A 24663-nucleotide genomic window follows, 5' to 3' on the forward strand; every position below is an offset into this window, starting at 1 on the left:
GTGCACAGTAGGTTATATGTCAAAACCAACACAAAACTAGAGGCGGAAAGGTCTTTTGGACCCTTTTTCATTCTATTTTCTCTTATAAGGGCATTTTGGTAATTTCCCCTTTGTTTTGAAAAAAAAAATTTGAAAATTTGAAAATTTGAAAGGATAAGAAGCAACGTGGCTTCTCTGTTTCTCATTCCTTTCTTATCTTCTTGTTTTCATTTTTTTTCTTCTTCATTTCGACCGATCACCAAATTTCGAAAAAAAATTTGTCGATGAAATTTTTCTTCAAATCAAAGCCTCAAAATCCTACCTCCCAAGCTCTTGAATGTGGTAAGGCTTCGATCCAAGGTTTTTCCTTCGTATTTTCCTCATATTTCTTTGTTTTTGAAATTTTTAAAAATTCTAGAAATAAACCTTAGTTTGTGTTGTTTTTGGGCTCAAATCGAAGCCAATGTTGTTGATATTCATTTGTGTGTATGTTTGTCAAGAAATTTTGTGTTTTGGTGTTGTAAATCGATGAGAAACCATTGAAACAAGGCCGGTTTTACTATAGCAAATTCGTGGTTACTATAGCAAATCCGAAATTACTGTAAACACTTAACAATTTATTCAAGCAAACACTAAACTACCAAATTAAGAAAATAGTAAACACTTGGGTTATCTTTGAAGAAGCGCTTGTTTAACGTCACTTAGCTTGACGTACCTTGTCTTACCTCACGGGTTCTCATAGATGAATGTTGCCCTCTTACCCATGGCTTGGAAACATGATGAGCAAAGTCTCTTAAAGGTAGAGGGGGAATTATCAGGTTTGGTACCACCTAGCAATGATTCATAAAATTTGTTCGGTTCGCGCACGTCTCCAACAGCTTTGGAGCATTTCCGATGGCATCTCCTAGCCCTCTTCATCTTCCGGAGCACCTTCTTCATGATCCCCGGGGTAGATGGTACTTCTTTCGTCGAACCAAGCATCATGATTCCTTCATTGTCCACCAATTGGTCAAACAAACCCTCGTACGGGTCCGGATTGAACATTTCCTGCATATATTCATCAACAATCTCTTCAGTATTGTCTATAAAATACAAAGTATCATCGAAATCAAGAGAATACCGCATGGCTTCAGCAAGGTGGTATGTGAGCTTGTCATTTCCAACTCTCAAAGTTAAATCTCCGCCGTCCATGTCAATCAATGCTTTGGAAGTCCACAAGAACGGCCTCCCAAGTATCAAGGGTACATCCGCATCCTCATCGATGTCTAGCACCACAAAGTCTACAGGAAATATGTACTTGTCCACCTTCACAAGCACGTCTTCAATGATAACTCTCAGATGTCTCACTGTTTTATCCGCCAATTGCAAAGTCATCCGAGTGGGCCTAGGCTCTCCCAAGCCTAGCTTTTGAAAAAAGGTGTATGGCATGACGTTGATACTGGCCCCTGAGTCCGCCAATGCCATTTCTTCACCCAAATTGCCAATGTTACACGAAATGATAAAACTTCCCGGGTTTTTCTTCTTGTTTGGCATATTCTTTTACAACACCGCCGAGCAAGAAGCATCTAAGATCACTGAAGCACTATCCTCCAACTTCCTCTTGTTGGTCAACAAATCATTCAAGAATTTTTCATACTTAGGCATTTGAGCTATTACCTAACAAAAGGAATATTGATGTGGAGTTGTTTGAACAAACTCAGGAACTTCTTGTATTGTTCATCCCCTTGGTCATTCTTCAATCTAGAGGGATAAAGGATTCTTGGCTTGAAAGGTAGGTGTGCCACATCCTTCTCTTTGCTTGCTCCCTTCTCAACCTCTATAACCTCGGGTGCGTGTTCATTGGGCTTCTCACTCAGAAGCTTACCCTCAACCTCACGACCACTTCTCAAAGTGATCTCCTTCACATGCTCTCTAGGGTTGGTCTCGGTATTACTCGGCAAGCTTCCTTGTGGCCTTTCCGATAAGGACTTCGTAATCTGCCCTATTTGATTTTCAAGATTATGCAAAGAGGTGGTGTGGTGCGAAGTGTAGCCTTAACTGATTGGAACCTTATATCAGATGATTGCGCAAACCTAGTTAAGGGCTTCTCCAAATCATTTTCCATCTTTGGGGGTTGCTGTTGTTGTTGGAAACCCAGTAGCCCCATGGCCTTTTGTCGACCTTGGTTGCTCCACGAGAAATTGGGATGACTCTTCCAACCCGGATTGTAGGTGATGTTGTATGGGTTTCCTTAATTCCTCATAGCATTACCTACAAAATTGACATTCTCAACCGAAGATGCATCACCAATAGAGATCGGGCAATCGGAGGAAGTATGTCCTCCACCACACCTGGTGCAAGTAGTCACAGCCGCCACTCTATTCGAAGTTAGGAGATCTAACTTCTTACTCAATGATTCCACTTGAGCCGCTAATGAGGTTACTGCATCTATCTGATGGAGGCAGGCCACCTTTTTCTTCTCCCTAGCATACTATTGGTAGCTGTTTTACCTCATTTCTTCAATTAGGTGATGGGTCTCACCGGGGGTCTTGCTACCTTAGGTACCTTCTGCTGCTGCATCCAAGAGTTGTCTTGTACTCGGATTTAAACCGTTGTAAAAGGTCTGAAGAATCATCCACTCCGGGAATCCATGTTGAGGGCACTTTCTCAGGAGCTCCTTGAACCTTTCCTATGTCTCGAATAGAGACTCCAATTCTAATTATACAAAGGATGAGATCTCATTCCTAAGCTTTGCAGATTTTCCGGGAGGGAAATAATGGCCAAGAAAAGCTTCTACCATCTCCTCCCATGTGGTAATTGATGCTCTAGGTAATGAGTATATCCACTGCTTCGCTCTCCCTTTCAAGGAAAATGGGAAGGCTCTCAACTTGATGGCGTCATCCGTTACCCTATTTATCTTAAGCATGTCGCACACCTCGAGAAAGTTCTCTATATGGTTGTTCAGATCTTCATCGGCCAAACCATTAAACTGTACAGATTGCTGCAACATGTGGATGAATCCCGGCTTCAGCTCAAAGTTCTGAGCTGTAATCTGGGGACGCACAATGCTCGATTGTGTCCCCAATACTGAAGGTCTAGCATAATCAGATAATGTCCGCTACTGCTCATTCTGTTCTGCCTTGTTTTCAGATTCTTCTACTTCCAAATCAGCTAGATTAGACTGTTTTTGCACAGGCTCTTTCCTTTTTCTTCTAAATGTACGTTCGAGCTCAGGATCTCCTTCAATCAATATCGTAGGGTTCCCTCGGGTCATAACCTGGAGCTGCACCAAAAGAAAGAAAACAAAATCAGAACGATGATAAAAAAAAAGATATGAAATAGAATGAATGTATAGATAAGAAAGCAAAGTGCAAAGTATCTCTAAACGTCTACTCCCCGGCAACGGCGACAAAAACTTGACACTTCCATATTTGCGTGTAAACCAAAAGTGCATGGGTGTCGAAGTAATAATCCCATATGAGTGGGTATCGTATCCACAGAGAGTAGGGAATAAAGACACTTAAGTTGTTTCTTAACTAATGTGGAAGATGAATAGTGATAAGTGTGACAAAATATGAAATAATGAAAATAAAAGCAACAAGATAAAGAGCACAAGTAAAGGAGAAGGTAAAGCAATCGATAAATATGGGGTACCCGGATATTGATCCGCCTAGGACAATCATTTCAAGTGCAAGAATCGTCTATTATACTTCCTAATTGATGCAACAATGAGTCGTGAAAATCCTTAATTACATGATCCCATATCTAAGGTCAACCATGCCTAACTCTATACATGTCCCGGAGAAGAGATTGAATAACCTCTCAACCTCGCACTCGCATAGAATTGCAATGAGCTCTAGAGATTCCAAGTGATAAACCCTATTCCTATGTATAGACTTAACCCTTTGGTCTAGGTGGAAGATCCCTAGCCACAATTAAGCCCTAGGTGCTAAAATCACTTCAGCACTTCACTCTGTTGCACTCGCAACTAAGCCCATACGGAAGGTCATCCCTTAGCCCATTCACTCTACTATTTCCACAAAGAACTCTTGGAACGTGGAGGTAGGATAGATCACACCAGAGGGGAATGGGGTGTATGTGCTGAACATGTGGTACCCTGTCCTGATTTTTGACCTCTAGCTTCTTTTTTTGATTTTGTGCATGCATTAGGGGTAAAATGGTCATATTTCACTAGTGGTATCCTTGCATGAGTGCACAATAGGTTGTATGTCAAAACCAACACAAAACTAGAGGCGAAAAGGTCTTTTTGAACCCTTTTTCATTCTATTTTCTCTTATAAGGGCATTTTGGTAATTTCTCCTTTGTTTTGAAAAGAAAATTTGAAAATTTAAAAATTTGAAAGGACAAGAAGCAACGTGGCTTCTCTGTTTCTCATTCCTTTCTTATCTTCTTGTTTTCATTTTTTTTCTTCTTCATTTCGACCGATCACCAAATTTCGAAACAAAATTTGTCGATGAAATTTTTCTTCAAATCAAAGCCTCAAAATCCTACCTCCCAAGCTCTTGAATGTGGTAAGGCTTCGATCCAAGGTTTTTCCTTCGTATTTTCCTCATATTTCTTTGTTTTTGAAATTTTTAAAAATCCTAGAAAAAAACCTTAGTTTGAGTTGCTTTTGGGCTCAAATTGAAGCCAATGTTGTTGATATTCATTTGTGTGTATGTTTGTCAAGAAATTTTGTGTTTTGGGGTTGTAAATCGATGAGAAACCATTGAAAAAAGGCCAGTTTTACTATAGCAAATTCGTGGTTACTGTAGCACCAAAAACCTTGGACTTTTCTTGTAGTTCTTTGGTCCAAATTGAAGCCCTTCTTCCTTGGAATTCATTGGAACTAGTTTTACTTTGATTTGAGGTCGTTTGGATCAAAAATGACATTGTTTTTCCCTAAAACCCTAGAGTTACATGTTCGACATGTAACCTTACATTCGCATGCATTTTAGTTTCCATTCTTGTGTTCATTGGTTCTTGGATTCCTTGTTTGACTCTAGGTGGCGAAGCTTCCTCCCAGGGGAAGGAAATTGCCGACCAGTGAGCGCGTCTCGAGGCGAGACGACAGGTTCAGTGAGTAGCTTAATTGTTAATTGCATATACTTAATAAGAGTATTACAGTATTTTTTTATAAGTTTTATATCATAAATTTGATGTTAAACAAGATTTCATTTGCTATATATATATGGATATTTTGAGTATGGAGTTATTTTGCCAAAGATGATTCTAGTATACTTAAACATATGTATTTTGAAAGATACATGTTTACATGTATGTGTATATGCATTTACATGCAAAGGGAATATGGAATGATGTATATTTCCGTATTTACACATCATATGCTTGATTCCTCTAGTTGGAATTGGAAAGAATTGCATTTTAGCATTTGGATGTTGATGGTGACATGAAATTTAGTCCGCCACTGCAGTGGGGGGTCCCACGGTCCAGCCTAATCGGAGGCGGCGTGGTCAACCCTGAGTTTACCCTGGTCAAGAGGTGCGCGGAGCCATTAACAGGGGGTCTTTTATGTGAGAAACCCGGGGTTACCACATGGGAATCTCAGTGGCCAACACCAAGGAAGACAATATTGTGAATTTTAAAAGTCTTAAAAACACCTTGGTGGTCCCGTAGCTAGTCGCGGCCAGATTAGCTTGGGAATTGTTTGAGGCTAGCCTGTATTTTGAGCGGTGCTCAATGTGTTGGAAAATGTTATTTACTTGTACTATTTATGAATCATTGTGTTATCTGTTAACTTGTTGGATGCCTAGATCTACTTTTATATGTTATTATTATTGTGGTAATTACTATTTGGAATGATTTACTACTTTGTTATATTTATGCTGTCACCACTCACTGGGTAACATCTCTGTTACTCAGTACTCTATATTCTTCTTCCTCAGGCTGCGACGTTGGACAGGGTTGTGTTGGGCAGGTACTAGACTGACCGGCCTTTTCTTCATGTCTAGGTTAGTTTGCAATGTGCATGTAAACTTTATGGACCACCAGACTTGACTTTTGTATACTGTTCTTGTATTTGTACTTTCTGGTTGTATTTGCAACCCTGGCTGGTTTTGTGGTGCAGGATGTCTTTCTTTTCAATAAGTTGTGATTATCGGGTTTGTTTTGAGCCTTACGATGACTAGGAGGTAGGATGCTTTAGGGTCCACTCCTTGTTGTGGCAATTGCCACGTACCCAGCTAGGGTCGGGGCGTGACAGAACATGCCCCCACTAGAGTTAGTCAAGGCCGAGGGAGACACAGAGATGGGTCCTAGCCAGTACTTGAGCCACAAACTGAGCAAGCATAGGCAGAGGCACCCCCTACAGTGCAGGAGCCCCGACCAGTTTGGATATTCTCTCCGACTCGAGCCCATGATCGATTTGAGAGGCTCGAGAGTGCTGTAGGGGGTGCTCCAGAGTGATTTGGCTGAGGTTCGGGCGCTAGAGGCCACGAACCACACTAAGGTGATGACACGTCTGCATATTCTACAGCAGCTACTTGAGAGAGACGTGGCCTCACCATTTATCATGCGACCAAGGACCTCTCAGGCATCCACAGCACCATCATCACCAGTTCAGGCACCGATTGATCCACAAGCATCAGCATCGTCACCACCACCAGCAGCAGAGGCGACCGAGCACGACACCGACCCTTGATGCGTCTTTACTTCTCTTTTAGTTTCATATTTTTTGTATTTCATTCCGTATTTTATTTTGGACTTGTATCACTCAGAAAGGATCTTCCTTCTAAGTTTATAATTTATTTTTGTTTCGAGTTGTATTTCATTGCCCTGTCTTTATATACTTGAGTTGTTTTTGTTTTTGTTGAGCTTCACTAAACCCTCTTGTGTATACGTGCATATGGTCTTGTGAGTATGGATTTGAGAACTAGTCATGCACACGGTCTTGTGGCCGTGTATGCTCCACAACCTAGTGGGGCTCAACTCTCAATGAATATAGCTCCATCAAACGTACCATTCGGAGTTCAGGGGAGTATTGTTTCAATTGCCCACTTCCACATATGCTTTTGATTGATTTATATCCTATTGTGCTTTAATTACACAAGTTTTTAAAATACATGCTCACGTAGACAATGCAGGTTCACCTTAGTTGCAATGATTGTATTCTTAAGTTTAGGGAAATTTTTAACATTGAATGTTCTCATGCTCTAGTTTTTACTTGAATTTCTAGAAATTTTTGCCCAATCGACAATAGTTACACTACTCGCTCATTAAACCCTTTTGGAAACTCAAGTTTGATGTTTAAGGAACTAGTTAGTTTTGTCTTCTCATGTTACTTTTACTGAAAAAAATGAAAAGAGAAAAACACTTATTTTAAGTTGTGCATTTGGGATGGAAAGAGCTACCACCTATGAAGTGTGAAGCTACTCTCATAAGTTGGATACTAGTTATGCCCTAATAAGAGAAAGAGTTATCTCATGGGATGAGTAAAAGCTACCACCCTGGTAGAATGAGCTACCATCTCGAAAGTGTGAAAGTCACCTTAGCGGCCGCTTCGGAAAGGGCTACCATAGCGGATGTGTGAAGCTACTACCATCTCTTTGTTTTATGTTGCTTTGTAGATAAATAAGTCTCATATACTTAGAACTTTGAGGAGTATATGTTGGGTCGACCTGAATGAGTTTACACACACTTACACAATTTCGGGTTGTTGTCCTTTTTCATCCGAGTTTTTAGCTAGAGCATTGATTTTTCATATTTAGTGTTAAAAGTTCCCTTACTTGTAGAATGCTCTCCTTGCATACTTTGGTGAACCTAAGGCCAAGCACTTTCAATTTTTTTTTTCCTTCTTCTATGCTTCAATGTTTTATTTTTGCTTGAGGACAAGCAAAAGCTTAATTGTGGGGGGATTTCATAAGTACTTGTATACGATAAGCATTACTTTTATCAAATTTTAGCACTAATATATGTGTATTTGTGTTACTTGTGTGCATGTAGGTTGTGGAGCCAAATATAGAGGAAAGAAGCCAAAGTACATTGGGATTGTACTTTGTTAATGGAATCTTGGAGTGAACAAACGTGAAGACACAAGTTCTGCTCGAAGATACGTGAATGTGTGCCAACCTCCGAGCACTCAAGCAATTACATGGTTTAGAGGGGTACAAAGATAGACACATTTGCGTATTTCGACTTGTGCAATGATAGCAAGATCTTCGTCAATGTTATACCTTATTTATATTGCCTCGACTAAAAGTGTGGATTCAGGAGTGTTTTTGGCAGAGTACTGTAGCATGTACTACAGTAAATTACTGTAGCAGTTACTGTTCACAGGCCTCTAAAAAACCTAGTTCTGCATGTTCAGACGGGCATGTGAAAATTTCACACGCCCGTGTGGATTCCCAATTCCAGCCTATATAAAGCTGCATTCAGCCCGATTTCAGAATCCTCTTTTTCCATCTTTTCTCCATCTTTTCCCCAACTTTGGAGAGGCCTACTGCTAGGGTTTAGAAGGGCTTTGGCAAGGTTTTTGTAGTGGTTCTACGGCCATTGACACCGCGTTCCTTTGGAAGAGAATTATTAGAGGAGCTTTCGTAAGCATCGATCCGGCGATGTGTGCCCTAGGCTTGACAAGAGAACCTTTGAAGAGGACAAGCCTACTCCACAAGACCATCGACACGAATACCAAGGGGGTTTTACTTATGGATTGCATGTTTTTACTTTTGATTTCATTATTGATTGTATCTTGCTCCATGGGGAGTTAAACCCCTAGTGGGTACTTGGACTTGTAAACCCTAGGATTTTATTGTTTCATTGATCTTCTGTTATGCTTTCCTTAATTGATGTCTTTAATTGAGTTCCAATCTTGAATGATTGTTGAATGATTTCTCCCTTAGAGTGACACTAGGGTTGAGAGTCTACATTGGTAGTCCTTGTGAGTGAGTGACACACCATGAGGGTTAGATAAAGCAAGATTGGAGAGGATCGAGAGGGTGAGTCGAGAGGTAGCGGAGCGTCCCCTTTCCCCTTCATTGTGATTAATCCTACCTCCGTGTTCCAAGAGTTCTTTGCGGTCACAATAGGAGTGAAGTACTAAGAGAGGAACTCCGCTGGGCTTAGTTGCGCAAGCAATAGAGTGAAGCGTCAAAATAATCCTTAGTACTGGGGCTTAATTGTGATTTGGGGTTTTTCGCCTGGACCAAAGGGTTAAACCTATATTAGGAATAGGGTTTATCATTTGGAATCCCTATAGCTTTTTGCAACTGTATACAGTGTGAGGTGTTGAGACTGATTGATTTCTCCACCGGGGTATAGTGTAGAGTTAGTCACGGTCGACCTTAGGATTGGGACCATGTATTTTAAGATTTCCACGACTCATTAAGCATCAGTTAGGAGTCATAATAGTTGGTCTTGCACTTGAAGCAATAATCCTAGGGGGTGCAATGGCCGAGTGCCCCACTTTCTATCGATTGTCTTTCCTCTCATTTTATTGCGCATCTCTTTCTTATTTTCTTTAGTTCTTTTCATATTGATTTTGTTCACACCACTATCGATTTATCTTCACTTTAGTTAAGTAGCAATCTTTATGTTTCTGATCACTATTCCCTATGGATTCGACTACCCACTCACCAGGATATTATTACGTCGACAAACCCGTGCACTTGCAAGTCACACGCAAAGGATGTGTCAAAACCTCATTCCAAGAAAGATGAGATTAAAGAAAACCGATTTTCACATCAACAAAATATATTTAAGAGTTCAAGGCTTTAAATGATCAAGATTTTGCAATCTAAACAATACAATTCCAGGGATTATAACGAAAAAAGGAAAACTAAAATTGAAATTAAACAACTCATCACAGTATTTTGCAAAATTAAATTTGGGTTTTGTATATTTTATGAAAAGTTGGTTTTGGGTTTAAGAATATTAAAAAGCAAACAAATATAAAACAGCAAGCTAAGGCTATGAAACTAAAATGTTTTGAAAGTTTAATTTAAACCTATCATTTGTCAAAAGATTAAAATCTTAGATTTCAAATCTATCTAAACCGCTAACCACCAGTGTCCTAGCATAGATTAAACACTTAGTTTAACTTACTATTAAGATATCTGAAAACACAAAACAAGATTGTTAAAATATTTATATTTAAAAATACCGAAGACACTTCATAATCATTTCGTTCATCATCACAACTTTCTAATGGATTTATACTTGAGATCCTAAATTTCCCAATCCTCCAAGACAATAATTTTCAAATGCTCCCAATCCCTGACAACCACAGATCATTAAAACTTAAAGTCGTTAATCTCACCAAACGAATACAAAATTTTGAAAGCATATAGCTTATGTGTAATTTGGAATCAAACACATTTGTTTCCAGTCTGGCTAACTATATTGCCGAAAAAAGATACCCTGCTACCATAACAAACTCATCATCAACATATCAGACTGTCAAACCCTGAGTTCTACTACTTCACCAACAACAATGCTCCTTTAAGTGAATAAAAGAAGCCTTTGTTCAAATGACCACCCTCTGGAAGTTAATATTCAGTATGTACCATTGGAACTATGAAATGGCAGCAAGATAAGAGATTCAATTTAACAACGGACACAAGGCATATATTGAAAAAGCAATATGGTAACAGTAAGCACAGTAATTGCAACTGATCCAAATTCTACAATATCTTTCAAACGATTAGATAAAAATAGAAGTTGATAGATGGCACCAAAACCTTTATGACATTAATTCCAAATTCCAACTATCAAAGCTTTCATTCGAAAGCCCACTGATTCTCTCTGCGGATCTCTTCCTCCTCTTCTGGTGTGAAATCATTCTTGATGTTAAAAGTTTTCCGTATTTCTTCAGGAGTCTTCCCCTTGATCATGTCAGCCACTGTCTGGCAGGTAAGATCCAGAAGGCTCTTGATGTTAAGGTAGTTAGCAGCCTAAACAAATTGAATGATGGTAAGGATGATTATAAAAGATCAAAGGTAAAAACATATTTGATAACAGAATAATCAAAATGATTTCTTCCGAGTGAATTGCCCCTACGAAAAGCACTGCACATGCTTCAAATGCTTAGATAGTCAAGCAATATGGCAACATAAGAGACAGAACAATTAATTTAATATCCAAACAAAATGTTTTCAATGTACAAGCAGCAACCTCGAACATAGCTAAAAATGAAAACAAGAAATCACGAGCCAAAATAAATGAGTGGAAAAAGTATACTTGAAAATGCATTTCACTTCTTGTTGGGATACCCATGTTGTGCTTCAGTAAAGGACTAAAAAAATGACTGAAAATTACTGGAAGGCTTTTTCCCCACAAAAACATTGTGGGAAGGAAAAGAAAATTAATTGTTTTTATGGTTCACACTTCTTCATTTGTACATAATTCTCATCAACTAAACACTTCAATAAATAGATAAAGAAATTTCATATTTTGCCTTTTTTCTACTTGACTTTCCAATCAATCCAGACACATTCTAACAGATAAGTAAAGAAACTGGGAGAAACTATTAACTGGTTCTTCAGCGTCAGATCAAAAAAAGGGAAAATAATATTAAAAAAAAAAAACCAAAGCACATGCAAAATGCTCTCCTTTGTAAGAGAAAATTTTTTGTATTTTCTAGGAATATCTCCACAGATCATGGGCCACAAATACCTACCGAACAATAAAACAATTTCTTATGGATCCAAACCTTGTCAAGAATATACAACTTATATGGGAAACTAAGAGAAATATATGTTATAACAAACTGAACAATACTTACCATAATTTTTTTTCTTTCAATTTACATGATATTATTCATTTTTTGAGTCAAAGTTAAGACAGCTAATTGGTATTGCATTTGTGCCAAAGCCAAGGCTCAGGAAAAATAAAAGACCAAGTAGAGGAACAGCGGCAATTGGCAGTAGAAATTTTGAAACTTAACAAGAAAAGTTCACCCAAGATGGAAGAAAAGTTCCTATTATATTTGAGAAAACCAAAAGTATCACTACCTCGGCAATGAGTAATATTGCTTCAGACAAATAAATAAAATCAAACTGGTTAAAATTCCCAACATTTCAGAAAGTTAAAGCAAAATATGGCTTCCGATCATTTAAATTCTTTTAGTCAATTGAATTGTAAATGTATATGTTTCCAGTTATGTCAAATACACATCCAAATAGCAGCAGGGTGAGGTAAGGTCATGATCAACACAAAGGGATTATCAATAAATTGCTCTATAATAAACAAAAAATAAAATAAAATAAAATGCCAGGGCAGAAAAAAAAAGGATTGCACAAGAAAAATCAACACTGAGGGATTAATGAATTCAAAGAAACCTAGAACAAGGAAGAAAAAGTAGAAAACAAAAGATAGTGAACATACAAGGAGCATTGGAGAAAGAAATCAGTACTATTTCATACAGAAATCATTGATTAAAAAAATATGCGATTGAATAATTTGGAAAGGCCAAATATCACTGTAATTCAAGGAATTTTCAATATGGCCAATGATCAAAGAAAACTACAAATCACTAGCATTGCTCAAACCATGACTCTAAAAAACCACTGCCTCCAAATCAAAATGTACCATATAGACCTTACAAACCATGGCTTTTGAACATTCTCTACAAAACATCAAGCCATCAACTATAAAAAGGGAAAGGATTGGAAGAAAAATGCTAAAATACATTTGAAAAAAAAAACGCCTACAACAAGAAAAAAAAAACGGAGGAAATAATTGATTTCAAACACATAAGATTTAAAAATAATAATAATAAAGCGTGACATGATTTCAAATACTGAATCTGTTAATTCAAATCAAACAAAATAAAACCAATCCACAATCAAGAAAACACAGAGAAAAAGTCAACATTGATTACCAAAATGAGATCGAAGAGGGTGGCCTGATCGACTTTGACGAAATCTGCGTCCCAAGCTTTGATCTCGTCGTCGATGAGCTTCTCGTCGGAGGAGGCCTTCGAGGCGTGGTCAACGTGCTTCTTGCAGTACTCGATGACCTTGGAGAGGATCTTGCTGGTGACGTTGGGAAGGGGGATGTTCTCAGCGCAGTCGTCCTCAATCAAGTGCTTGATGGTCTGGGATTCCATGAGAACGGACTCCTCAACCTCGAACGTCTCTCCATCGGAGCTCTTCAAAACTATCACCTTTGCGCCGTTCTCCGTTGCCATTGAAGGGGTCAACTGAAGCTCAGAAAGAGAAATAGGAAAGGGGTCTCTTCAGAAAAAGGGGAAGCGTTTTTTTTTATTGGGGGCACCGCTTTGTGTTTATCAAAACTAGAAGGTGGCATCATTATATATTAAAGAAAATTTGCATAAAACATTACAGGTATATATATATATTAAAGATTTTTCAAATTGTTTCTTTTATAAGTTACATTTATTACAACAAAGAAATTGAAATGTCTGGGCGAGGTTCCAAACCAAATGGATTGTCTTTTTTGTAGATAGAAGCCCAGTAGAGGGCCCAGCCCGGACCATTCTCCAACTCAACCCCTCAGGCCTATTTACTCGATTCAACCCAATGGGCCGGCCCATATACCAAAGCTGTATAGTCATGGTTGTTGTTTTATTTATAAATTTATTAATAAACTAGGCCAAAATATCAAAATAGTCCCTCTATTATACAATTTCAGCCCTTTTAGTCCCTTTAATATAAACTATGCTTTTTAAGCCCCTTTATTTTCATTTTTGGGAACTTTGGGTCCAATCAATGACGGTCATTTGTCTAGGCGTTTGGTCTGTGCTGACATGGCTCATTATTGATTAAAAAAATTCTTAAAAGTAATAAAAATGTTGGATTTAATAATAAATTAATCAAGAGGGTTCGGATCACAAAAGTAAGGATCTGAACCCTCATTCTTAAATCCCTAGGTTCCTCTTCCTCATCAGTGAACGAAGAACTTCTACCTTGGTCCACCTCCTACCTGTCGACATCGTCGATCCCACCGTCCACCCTCGGCCATATTGTGCGAAATCCAACTGACGACGCCAGATCTCCTCCATCATCCTCGCGTAACATTCCCGAACTCTTCTCCCGGTGAACTTCCCGACCGACGCCACATTCTGCCGGCGACCTTCCCAACCAATGCCATATTTTTTTTATAGCAATGCTACTAGGGTTTCAGAAAATGTTTATGGTTTGTCTGGGTATGGAAGACATGACAATGTTGATTTAGTCTTCCATTTTGATTTTGATTGTATTTTCATGAATGTTGTAACCATGGTTCACTGTAAATAAGTTCTTGTTAATTCAACAATTATAATATTAATTTAAGAGTAAGCACTCCTGATTCTCCGTAAACATTTAGTTCAATTAATTAGAAATTATTATGCAAGGTAATTTAAGTAAGAACAGTCATTACACAAAACAACAATTAAACATTCATTAACAATGAATAACATTATCCAACTTTACATTTAACCAACAAAACATTACAACTTTGCAAAATCACCAAGTTTCACATATCATATATCAAGTTGGAACAAATTTAAACCATTCTCAAAGAAACAAAACCATCCCTCTCATTATGCTTCCTTCCTTCAAGATTGAGGATTTTCTGTAATTACATTACTTGCCCTGCTTTGTTGTGTTGGGAAATACAAAATTTCTTCTGTTGTAGAGCCATGGTAGCTTTCTCCAGTTTGATTTTTGGTTGCAGCAAGCCTTCCATCCCTTCTTGCCTGACATCACAAGTGCCAAAGAATGCTGCACCATGTGGAGCTTCCATTCCAATAGTTAATTCTCCAGTATGAGCACCCTGTAATACTAAATTATCATATTTGATTTCATCATAAGCTTCAAATAAAACTCATTCAACCAAGATAATCAATAACAATTACAGTATCCATCCATCTCAAAATAATCTCTACACACAATCACATGTTCATTCTTAAACATCATGATAGAGATGTCATTCTATTTTTGGTTGCAAGCCTTAATTCACCCAACCCAATTAGTATCATGACAATTTTTTTCATCATAAGCTCTAAATGAAACACACTCAACCATGGCAATCCTAACAATTACATTATCCATCCATCCCAAATTCATCACTATAACAAAACCACATATTCATTCTTAAAAAATAGGACAGAGTCATGTCATTCTTAATTGAATCAAATTGCACAAAATTCACAAACCAAAAAAAAAGAAAAAAAAATTACTCACTTTCAGAATTTTAATGACAACGTGCTAAAAATAATACAAATCTCATAACATCTCAATTAACCTAACCCAATTAGCATCATGACAATCTTTTTCATCATAAGCTTTAAATGAAACACATTCAATTATGGTAATACATAACAATTACATTGTCCATCCATCTCAAATTCATCACTAGAACAGAACACATGTTTATTCTTAAAGAAAGTCATGTAATTTTTTGGGTTGCAACCCTTAAAAATTACTCACTTTGAAAATTTTAATGAGAATTTGATAAAAATAACACAAACCTGAGAACATTTTAATTCATCCAACTCATTCAGCATCAGGGAATAAATTGGTTGTAGGCTTTAATTAAAAACAATTTACAAGCAAGTTGAAAAAAAAAATTACTTACTCTCAAAATAGTTAATGGACCATAACTAGCAGAAGCTTTTTTCCTCTTCCCTCTTGATGCAACATCAACCTTTTCCTTTCCTTTGTTTGGCTTTCCTTGCTGTGTTGTCTGGCCATTTGAAGAAATATCAGCAGATGTGCCCTGCATATGTAGAATAGATATTATTATGATCACCAAAGTCAACATTGGAATGAAATACTCTTAACTACACTTAATTTAAAGGGAACTTACTTGATCATTTTTTTTTGGACAACATCTCTTGTTGTGACCTTCAACATGGCAAACTCCACATTTAAAAATTCTGCCCTTCCTAGAGAGTTTTGTATTGCTACCATTTTTTCCTTCTAATGGTTCTCTTCTTCTCTTCTTTGGTGGTCTACCAGGCATCCTTTTATGTAGAGGTGGTAATAGTGGACCTTGTTCACTAGTTGGCCAAAACATTCTGCTTCTCACAGGATTGACTGTGAATTGATATGAATTAAGATAAGTCTCTTCTGTGAACCAATCAGACACGTAACTAAAAGGATTTTCTCCATGAAATGCTACTGCAGCCATGGCATGTTGACAGGGGATTCTAGTCTTATCCCATTTTTCACAAGTGCAACTCTTTCTAGCTAACTTAACATCATAGCTTTCTCTTACATGTAGCTCTGGATCATACCAAAACACCTCATCACTTGCAGCACCATTCCATTCAACTTGCCATTTCCCACTTTTGTTCCTTTCTTTTTCTATCTTGGCAACTATGTTTGGTCCAAAATCCACCTTCCACTTGGTAGCATATTCTCTTTTTGCAACAATTCTATTCATGACATATCTCCTAATTTCCTCCATCAATGTAATTATTGGCTTGCTCCTGGCTTCAACCATAACTCCATTGAAGGTCTCACACATGTTGTTGTCAATAGCATCACATTTACCATGATTAATGAAAAGTGCTTGGCACCAACCTTGTATAGGCCATCTTTCCAACAAATCTTCTGTTGCCTTTTCCCCTCCTTTCATAGTTTTCATCCTTTCTAATTGTTTTTGCATCTCAGGTTGGTTGGTGCATCTAGTAATGATCCAAAATTGAATTTTCAATTCTTTACCTGGGTGTTGCTTCCCCTATCGTGCATATATGTGTCTTGCACACATCCGATGTTCAATATATGGCATAAGTGTTGTAACTGCATTGATTAGCCCCTGCAAGTAACACATTAATAAAGTAAAAAAATACATTTGATTACAGGGAAGAATTCAAGAAAATTACATGCATACCTTTTGCATGTCACTTACTATTGACCATCCAAGTCCATCTTCAATGCAAAGATCTGCTTTTAGATGCTGAAAAAACCAGGACCAACTTTCAGTGGTCTTTTTTTCCACAATTGTCCACACAATAGGGAACATGTGATTGTTCCCATCTCTCCCTACTGCCACCAATAGCTGTCCTTTCATTACTCCTTTAAAAAGCAACCATCAACACTTATAAGCCTCCTACAGCCTGAAAGGAAACCTTCTTTCATAGCATGCAGGCAGATGTATATCTTCTTAAATAGAGGCAATTCATTGGGATTTTGCCTTTCGAATGCAACCTCCACATTGCTACCAGGATTGGTTTCTTTCAGTTCCATTGCATAATTATTCAACACCACAAAATCTTCTATAAACTGTTGTTTAATTCTTCTAATTGCCAATCTCTTAGCATTCCTGCAAACTTTGTCACCAATAAAAACACCAAGTTCTCTCCTCACCAATGCCTTTAAATGCCTGGGCTTAATGAATGGCATAGCAGCTATGATATCTCCAAATCTCCTTGAAATTACAGGAGCTATGACCCTTTTATTCCTAGTAGTTCCAAACGTACATGAATGGTTTTGCACATAGTGTTTGATAACATATAATTTTTCCCCATTGCAATAAGAACACAAAATTAACCATGTACAACCCTTTGCAGAACAAATGGCCCTCACCCTTAATGCATCATTTTTTACATACTTGAACTCAAATCCTTTTTTGGTTGAGAATTCAACAAGCTCATTTTTAAACATTTTCAAGTCTATAAACTTGAGATCGAGTCTGAAATCTTGCATTGGGGTATTAGGATCATAAAACTTGTTACTTGATTTGTGTCTCACTGCATCATCTGCATCCGAAACTCCACTTGTGTCAACATATTGCCAAGATCTGATGAGTTAATATAATCAGTTTCATAACCACTAACTTTTCCAGTCTCATTCAAATTAGCCGTATCAACATTTCCCTCTTGATAATTTCTACTATCAGTCCCCATTCCTGCATTCTCATCTTCCTTATCACTGTCATTAGCATTCTCTTCTATTGCTTTCCTCAATTGAATATGTTTACTCAATTTATCCCTAGCATGTTCCCTTTCTTCATCAACATCTGAACTGTAATTAATAATTTGGGCATCCACCATCCTATCTTCATCATCATCTCCTGAATCAATTGCATGACAATCTCTCTCATTATCTTTTCCCAATTCCAACTTAACATCATTTTCACCTTCAGACAACAAGGCATCTGGCATGTTTTTTTCATGGTTGACATCTGAAAACTCCACATAAATATCTACTGTGCATTGTCTTCTTGATTGCTCAACTAAAGACATAATACCCCCATCATTACAAATCAGTCTCAATATTCCTTCACTATCAATAAAAGATAAATTTATGGTCTTTATTATATCAAAACCTAACTTCTTCAGATTTCCTATTAAGTCCCAGTAACATAACTTATCTGGATCAACAACAAATTCAATCATTGTTCCATTGTCATATCTAACATCTGGCTCTCTTACCAAAGTCCCTCCATGGTGATACTTAATAAGGTAATCATCCCAAGTAGCCATGCTATGATTCATACAAAGGAAATGACAAACAATTACTTCCATGCAAGAAAATAATAATAATAATAATAATAATAATAACAACAACAACAACAACAACAACAACAATTAATAATCATGGTATATAAGAATTTCAACCCAAAAAGTATAATATATACAAACAGAGGCACAACAACTTGCCATGGCAATAAAATTAGATCCAATATGATTATAAGTCCTTATTGTATTACAGAGACATTCAATAAAATTATGAATCCATTAATTACTTAATGGAGTTACACTTAAGATTGTCCTAAGACATTTGATTAAAACATATCCCATGAGATTCATTTAAATTGTGAATCAATTAATTAATTAATGGAGTGACATAAGAATAGAAAACTTCTCATGGAACTGCAAGTGGATCAAATATGAATACAAGTCCTTGACATCTAAAATTACTTCACACCCCATGAAGAAATCCTTTACATCTGATCCTCTAACAACAACATTAAATATAACTAATGTACTAGATTGACAATTTAAAAGGAGCAGATGATTTTAGAAAAGTCTAAGCTTTGATATAGGATTTACATATATGGTCCCCACCACTTTTTTTTATAGCAGGACCAACTTGTGTTGTTGACACGTCCGAATATGCGTGTGTAAACCGCAAGTGCACGGGTGTCGAAGTAATAATTACCCCGGTGAGTGGGTAGTCGAATCTACAGGGAACAGGGCTACTAGTACTAACTTCTTCTCTCCTTTCTAACCTAATGATAAATGAAACGGTGTGGTGATCTAATGTGCGAAGAGATGAACACCGGAGACGAATATGCAAGGGTAAAATGGAAGGAGAATCTCAATCAGTAAAAGTGGGGTATTCGGGCAATGCTCCCCATAGGATTCAGGTATTAGGTACCAGATAAGCAAAGTGTTTCTATGATGAGTAAGTTAAGTTGTGGAAATCCAAACATAATCGGGTCTATCTCTAGATCACCGATACTAGTCCCCCTACGAGGTCCCGGTGGAGAAATCGCTCAATCTCAACACCTCACACCACATATGACCGCAAAGACTCTAGGGGATTCCAAACGTGTATCCAATTCCTAAAGATTGATCCAACCCTAATTCCCGCGAAGGATCCTAACCCCCTACAAGGTCCCGCGGAGAAATCGAGCAATCTCACGCCTCCCACCAAATATGGTTGCATAGAGCTTAGGGAATGGAGATAGAATACACCAATCGGAGGGGAAAGGGGACACTTCACTATCTCATGACTCACCCTCTCAACCGTCTTCAATCTTGAGGTTCTAACCCTAATGGAGATCTCTCTCCCACCAAGGCAACAAATCATGCAAAACCAAATAACCATAAGATCAATAAGGCAAGCAAGCATTAAACAAACAAGAATGAAACTTAATCAAACTCGGATTAAATAGAAACACAAAGCAAATCCACAAAAAGATGAGAATCCTAGAGTTCACAAGCCCAAATACCCTCTAGGGGTTTTAGCCCTCCATGGAGCAACATACAAAACACACCATCAATGAATGAAAGTACATTAAAAACCATAGAAATAAACCCCTTATATATGAACTGATGGCCTTGATGGAGAGCTTCGACGCCTTGAAGGACCCACTCCGAGCTAGGTTCACCGATGGCTTCCTTGATGCTATGACGGAGGAGGAATCGATCAAAGTTGGTGACGAAGCGCCTCCAAAGCCGCAAAGACCTCCTCTCCAAACCCTAGCCGTCCCACCCCTCAAGAGCCGCACAAAAGATGAGAAAGAATAGGGCAAAACAGCTATTTATAGGCCTTAGATCACGTCTGTCACGCGCCCGTGTGGATTTTCCACGCGCCCGCGTGGGCTGCAAGAATTTCCACGCGGGCGCGTGAACAGTAATTTTGCTACAGTAAGATTGCTACAGTACTTTTCACAAAACGCGGTCTAAACACTCTTCTCTTGAGGCCACATGTCCGGGCACACGTCCATGTGGTAGGCTATAAAACTTTTCTTCATCGACGTATCTTTGAGAGGTCTTGCAATTTTCACAAAGAGAAGGAACATGATGATGTGGCTGCCTTTGTGCCCTTCCAACTAGTGAATTGACTTGAATCTTCTTGGAAGTTGGCACACATCTCCACGTTTATAAACTCCTCTCGTGTCTTGGTCATTGAATTGAACAAGAACTCCTAACATTATGTCTTTATAGCCCATCATTGCTTCCTTTTTACTCTTCAAGGCATTAACAACCTATATGCATAAAAGAACACCAAATACACAATATGAGACATAAACCACAGTAAAAATGATGCTCAATGCATGTAAAACATATATAAAAATATGTCTACTCAAGCACTTATCAAACTCCCCCACACTTAAGTCTTTGCTTGTCCTCAAGCAAAAATTAAACATTAAACTCATGGAAAGAAAAAGAGAAGTGCTTGGCCTTAGGTTGACCAAAAAGAGTACAAGAATAAAAATTCTACGATCATGGAGAGAATCAAACACTAGACAAAAACAATCAATGCTCTAGCAAACAATCCAATAAAAAAATGAATGTGATAAAATCCGAATGCGTGTGTGTGTGAAAAAACTCAACTCATGTCAACACTATGTCCACTACCAAGTTCTTATTAACATGGGACTTATTTATAAACAGTAAAAGAATAGGTAGTAGCTTCACACAACCTCTAAGGTAGCCCTTTCCCAAGATGCCTCTCGAGTGGCTTTCACACTTTTCGAGGTGGTAGCTCTTTCTACCGAGGATGGTAGCTTTCACACATCCCATGAGATAGCTCTTTCTCTCATTAGGGCATAACAAGTATCCGACTTATGAGAGTAGCTACATACATCATGGGTGGTAGCTCTTTCCACACCCTATGTACAAACAACAAACAATTTCCATCAAATTTTTTTCTGATTTTTTTCTTGATTTTCCTCAGATGATTTTTTTCTTTTTTTCAAATAAAAACTAGCACACTAAAGTCCCAAACATAATGAACTAGAGTCTTCATAGGTCTAATGAGCGAGAAAAAGTGCGGAAAAGAGCAATCGGACAAAAAAATATTCAATAAAATTGGATGAAAACTAGAGCATGATAAAATCCATGTTTATAACCTCCAAAAACTAAGAATTAAACTCTTAACCCTAAGGTGAACCTTCATTGGCAACAAGAGCATGCTCATGAAAACACAAGTAAAAGTCATGTATAAGGTGAACCCTCCCCCACACTTAAGATGTACATTGTCCTCAATGTACACATGCAAGCACAATAAAAATAATAACAATGGAAGCATAATGTGTGTGGGAATGCAATTAAAACAATACTCCCCTGAACTCCTCATTAATCGTTTGGTGAAGTCTAACTCATGGGCTTGTTGTATGGGTTGTGAAGCTCACACGACCATGTGACAATATCACATGATCGTGTCTATGACTAAAACACCATCAACATCACTCTCAAGGCCATCTGCACGTATATAAAGGGTTCAGTGAAGCTCAACAAAAAGAAAAGACATACGAGTTCTTATTAGTAAAACAAATGAAGTACAAACTCGCACAAAGATAACTACAGTCTAAACGATAAAATAAAGAAAACTAAAAATGAGAACAAAAGTAAAGAAATCTAAAGAGTCATGAGTGGGACGCCTCAAGCATCAACGTCATCTTCTGGTGTTGCCGGTGTGCCAAAATAATGTTCTCATCCAAGGTTAACCGTATGAAATTCAAGCATTTCGGAACAGGTTTTTCGGTCCTTGGTGTCATACCTGCAAATAAAGCTTCAAAAGAAGTCAATTAAGCATGAATTTGATGAGTACAGGGCTCCACGCGGGCGTGGAGGGCAAGCCAAGCACTTTTCTTGCCTTATAGGGTACTTTTCTAGCCCACGCGGGCGTGTGGGGAAGCCACGCGCCCATCGCCGGGCGCTGCTCAGTCTCGGCCGGGCGCCACGCGAGCGCGTGGCGCCAGCCCACGCGGGCGCTTGGGCTGGCCGCAGCGCCAGCTGGGCGCGCCGCCGAGCGGCCGGCCCTGCCCACGCGGGCGTGTGGGCCGGCCACGCGCCCGCGTGGGCGCCTAACCATGGCCAAGAAGCCATGATTGAGCTCCAACGCTTCCAAAAATTTCCGATCCATACATTCTAAAGTGTCTCTACAAGATTTCCCATGAAAAACAACACTTATAAACCAATAAAACTCTATGGATTAGCAAAATAAGAGCATGGAGAAAATGGGAGAAGATGAAGCTTACCGGTGCAAATTGGTGAAGGAAACTTAATGCAAATGCCGGCAAAACACTTTTAAATCTCAAAGGAGTTGAAGAACTTAGTTTTGTGCTCAAAAGTTTGGATTCTTGAAGATGGAGAAGTGGGACATGAAGGGTATAAGTGATGAAGATAATGAAAAGTGACCCCTCATATTCTTATAAGCCACATGGGGGTGTGGAAATTCCACACCCCCGCGTGGGTACTGTACACGGCCGCGTGGAAATTCCACGCGACCGTGTGAGCTGCAAAATTTCTGCAGACAGTCCACGCAAGGCTCCAAACTTCAAATTAACACTAATTCTTCAACTATAAACATGAATTACTCCCTAAACCATGCCACATACATGAAAAATCAAGTTAAATCACCAAAAATTTTTCCATGAAAAACTTCAACACCAACAAAAAAATTCATCAAAGCACCCACTCATGAATTTATTCATGCAGTAAATGAAAAATCTAAACTAGAAAACAATTAAAAAAACTTGGGTTGCCTCCCAAGAAGCGCTTTGTTTTACGTCACTAAGCTTGACGTACCTCTTCCTTACCTTATGGAGGCTTGAAAAGAGTGTGTTCCTCCCGACTAGACATTGCATAGCTACTTCCTTTAAACCAAGAGTCAACTTGCAGGGATGAAGTATTTGTTGGAGAGTCCAACCATCTTACTTTTGGCCTCCAAGGAAACAATTTGGGTTGGGAATTGTCCAAGCTTAGCACGGTGGGTCATTGGATGGCTTCAATCTCCTACCCACATCTTCTTCCCTTCCCAAAACCTCTCTCTTGCATTGTAAGAGTTGATCAATCCTAAAGAATGATGCTTGTTCCATTAACTTGGGGTTTGCTTCTTCTTGTGTATTTTCAACTTGAGAGGAACATGAGACTAGCAAATCCCTTGAAAAATTTCCTCGCTCACAAGCACAATCTTCATTCACACAATCCAAAAATCTCAAAAATGATATTCAACTTCTTTCTTTTTATTTTCTACATCAATGTACTCAATTTGCCCAACTTCTTCAATGTTGCTCATGGCCTCATCATGTCCCGGAGATACTTGCCTTGCTTGTTCAAATTCTTCTTTTTCCTTAGCAAGCATGTCCAAGATCTCTCCTAATTTATGTTCAATGTTTTTGATGGAGACCTCGTGACAACTTAATGTGGCCTCAATATTTTGGAAACGGGCATCGGTGGCTTTAATAAATCTCGGTAACACTCTTTCCAACCGAAGTACATCATCTTCAAGCTTCTCATCCATCTGAAATTCTTCTTGAGGTGCTTCCCATTGTTGTTCATCAATATCCCACAAAAGATTTGGGTAGCTCCTTTGATTTGGATGATAGTTAATGCGATATGGATTGTGATGTTGATGAACATTAACAAATTGATCAAGTTTTTCTAGTGAGAGCTTCAACCCTGAAAAATATAAGTTTAAAAATTGGATTAATCATCATTCAAGTTCCATGCAAGAAAAAAAGTAAGTAAGACAAAAATAAAAACAAAAATAGAACGGTGGAAGAAGATAAAGTGAAATGGGACGAAAAACAAAAATAAAAATTGATGAGAATGATGGAAGAAAAAGAAAGTGTGGAATAGAAAAATAAAATGAAAAATGGATAAATGGCTAGAGCAACAAAGTCCTAGCGTTCCTAGTATCCTATTCCCCGGCAACGGCGCCAAAAACTTGACACGTCCGAATATGCGTGTGTAAACCGCAAGTGCACGGGTGTCGAAGTAATAATTACCCCGGTGAGTGGGTAGTCGAATCCACAGGGAACAGGGCTACTAGTACTAACTTCTTCTCTGCTTTCTAACCTAATGATAAATGAAACGGTGTGGTGATCTAATGTGCGAAGAGATGAACACCGGAGACGAATATGCAAGGGTAAAATGGAAGGAGAATCTCAATCAGTAAAAGTGGGGTATTCGGGCAATGCTCCCCATAGGATTTAGGTATTAGGTACCGGATAAGCAAAGTGTTTCTATGATGAGTAAGTTAAGTTGTGGAAATCCAAACATAATCGGGTCTATCTCTAGATCACCGATACTAGTCCCCTACGAGGTCCCGGTGGAGA

General features: G+C 38.4%; 1 protein-coding gene and 1 non-coding gene across 2 annotated transcripts; one reads left to right on the forward strand and one right to left on the reverse strand.

The window, feature by feature from the left end:
- Window positions 1-2603: 2603 nt before the first annotated feature.
- LOC120250735 lies at window positions 2604-2710 on the forward strand. The gene has a single exon (XR_005533074.1). It is a non-coding gene; the product is annotated as a small nucleolar RNA R71 (small nucleolar RNA).
- Window positions 2711-10512: 7802 nt separating this feature from the next.
- Window positions 10513-13209, reverse strand: LOC120250523 (SKP1-like protein 1A). The gene is made up of 2 exons (XM_039259342.1): window positions 12794-13209; window positions 10513-10865 (listed from the first exon to the last, which is right to left on the reverse strand). The coding sequence occupies exons 1-2, from the start codon at window positions 13100-13102 to the stop codon at window positions 10692-10694; spliced, it is 483 nt and encodes a 160-aa protein (XP_039115276.1). The 5' UTR covers window positions 13103-13209; the 3' UTR covers window positions 10513-10691.
- Window positions 13210-24663: the final 11454 nt, after the last annotated feature.

The sequence above is a fragment of the Dioscorea cayenensis genome, chromosome 19, assembly GCF_009730915.1.
Source record: "Dioscorea cayenensis subsp. rotundata cultivar TDr96_F1 chromosome 19, TDr96_F1_v2_PseudoChromosome.rev07_lg8_w22 25.fasta, whole genome shotgun sequence".
In the NCBI taxonomy this organism is placed as follows: Eukaryota; Viridiplantae; Streptophyta; class Magnoliopsida; order Dioscoreales; family Dioscoreaceae; genus Dioscorea; species Dioscorea cayenensis.

What these genes read in the sequence shown, in the direction of transcription:
- LOC120250523 (XM_039259342.1), bottom strand. Translation starts at nt 13,102, where the DNA reads ATGGCAACGGAGAACGGCGCAAAGGTGATAGTTTTGAAGAGCTCCGAT. An exon ending in CCCTCTTCGATCTCATTTTG is followed by an intron (nt 10,866 to 12,793) that starts GTAATCAATGTT and finishes CAATTTGTTTAG; the next exon opens with GCTGCTAACTACCTTAACAT.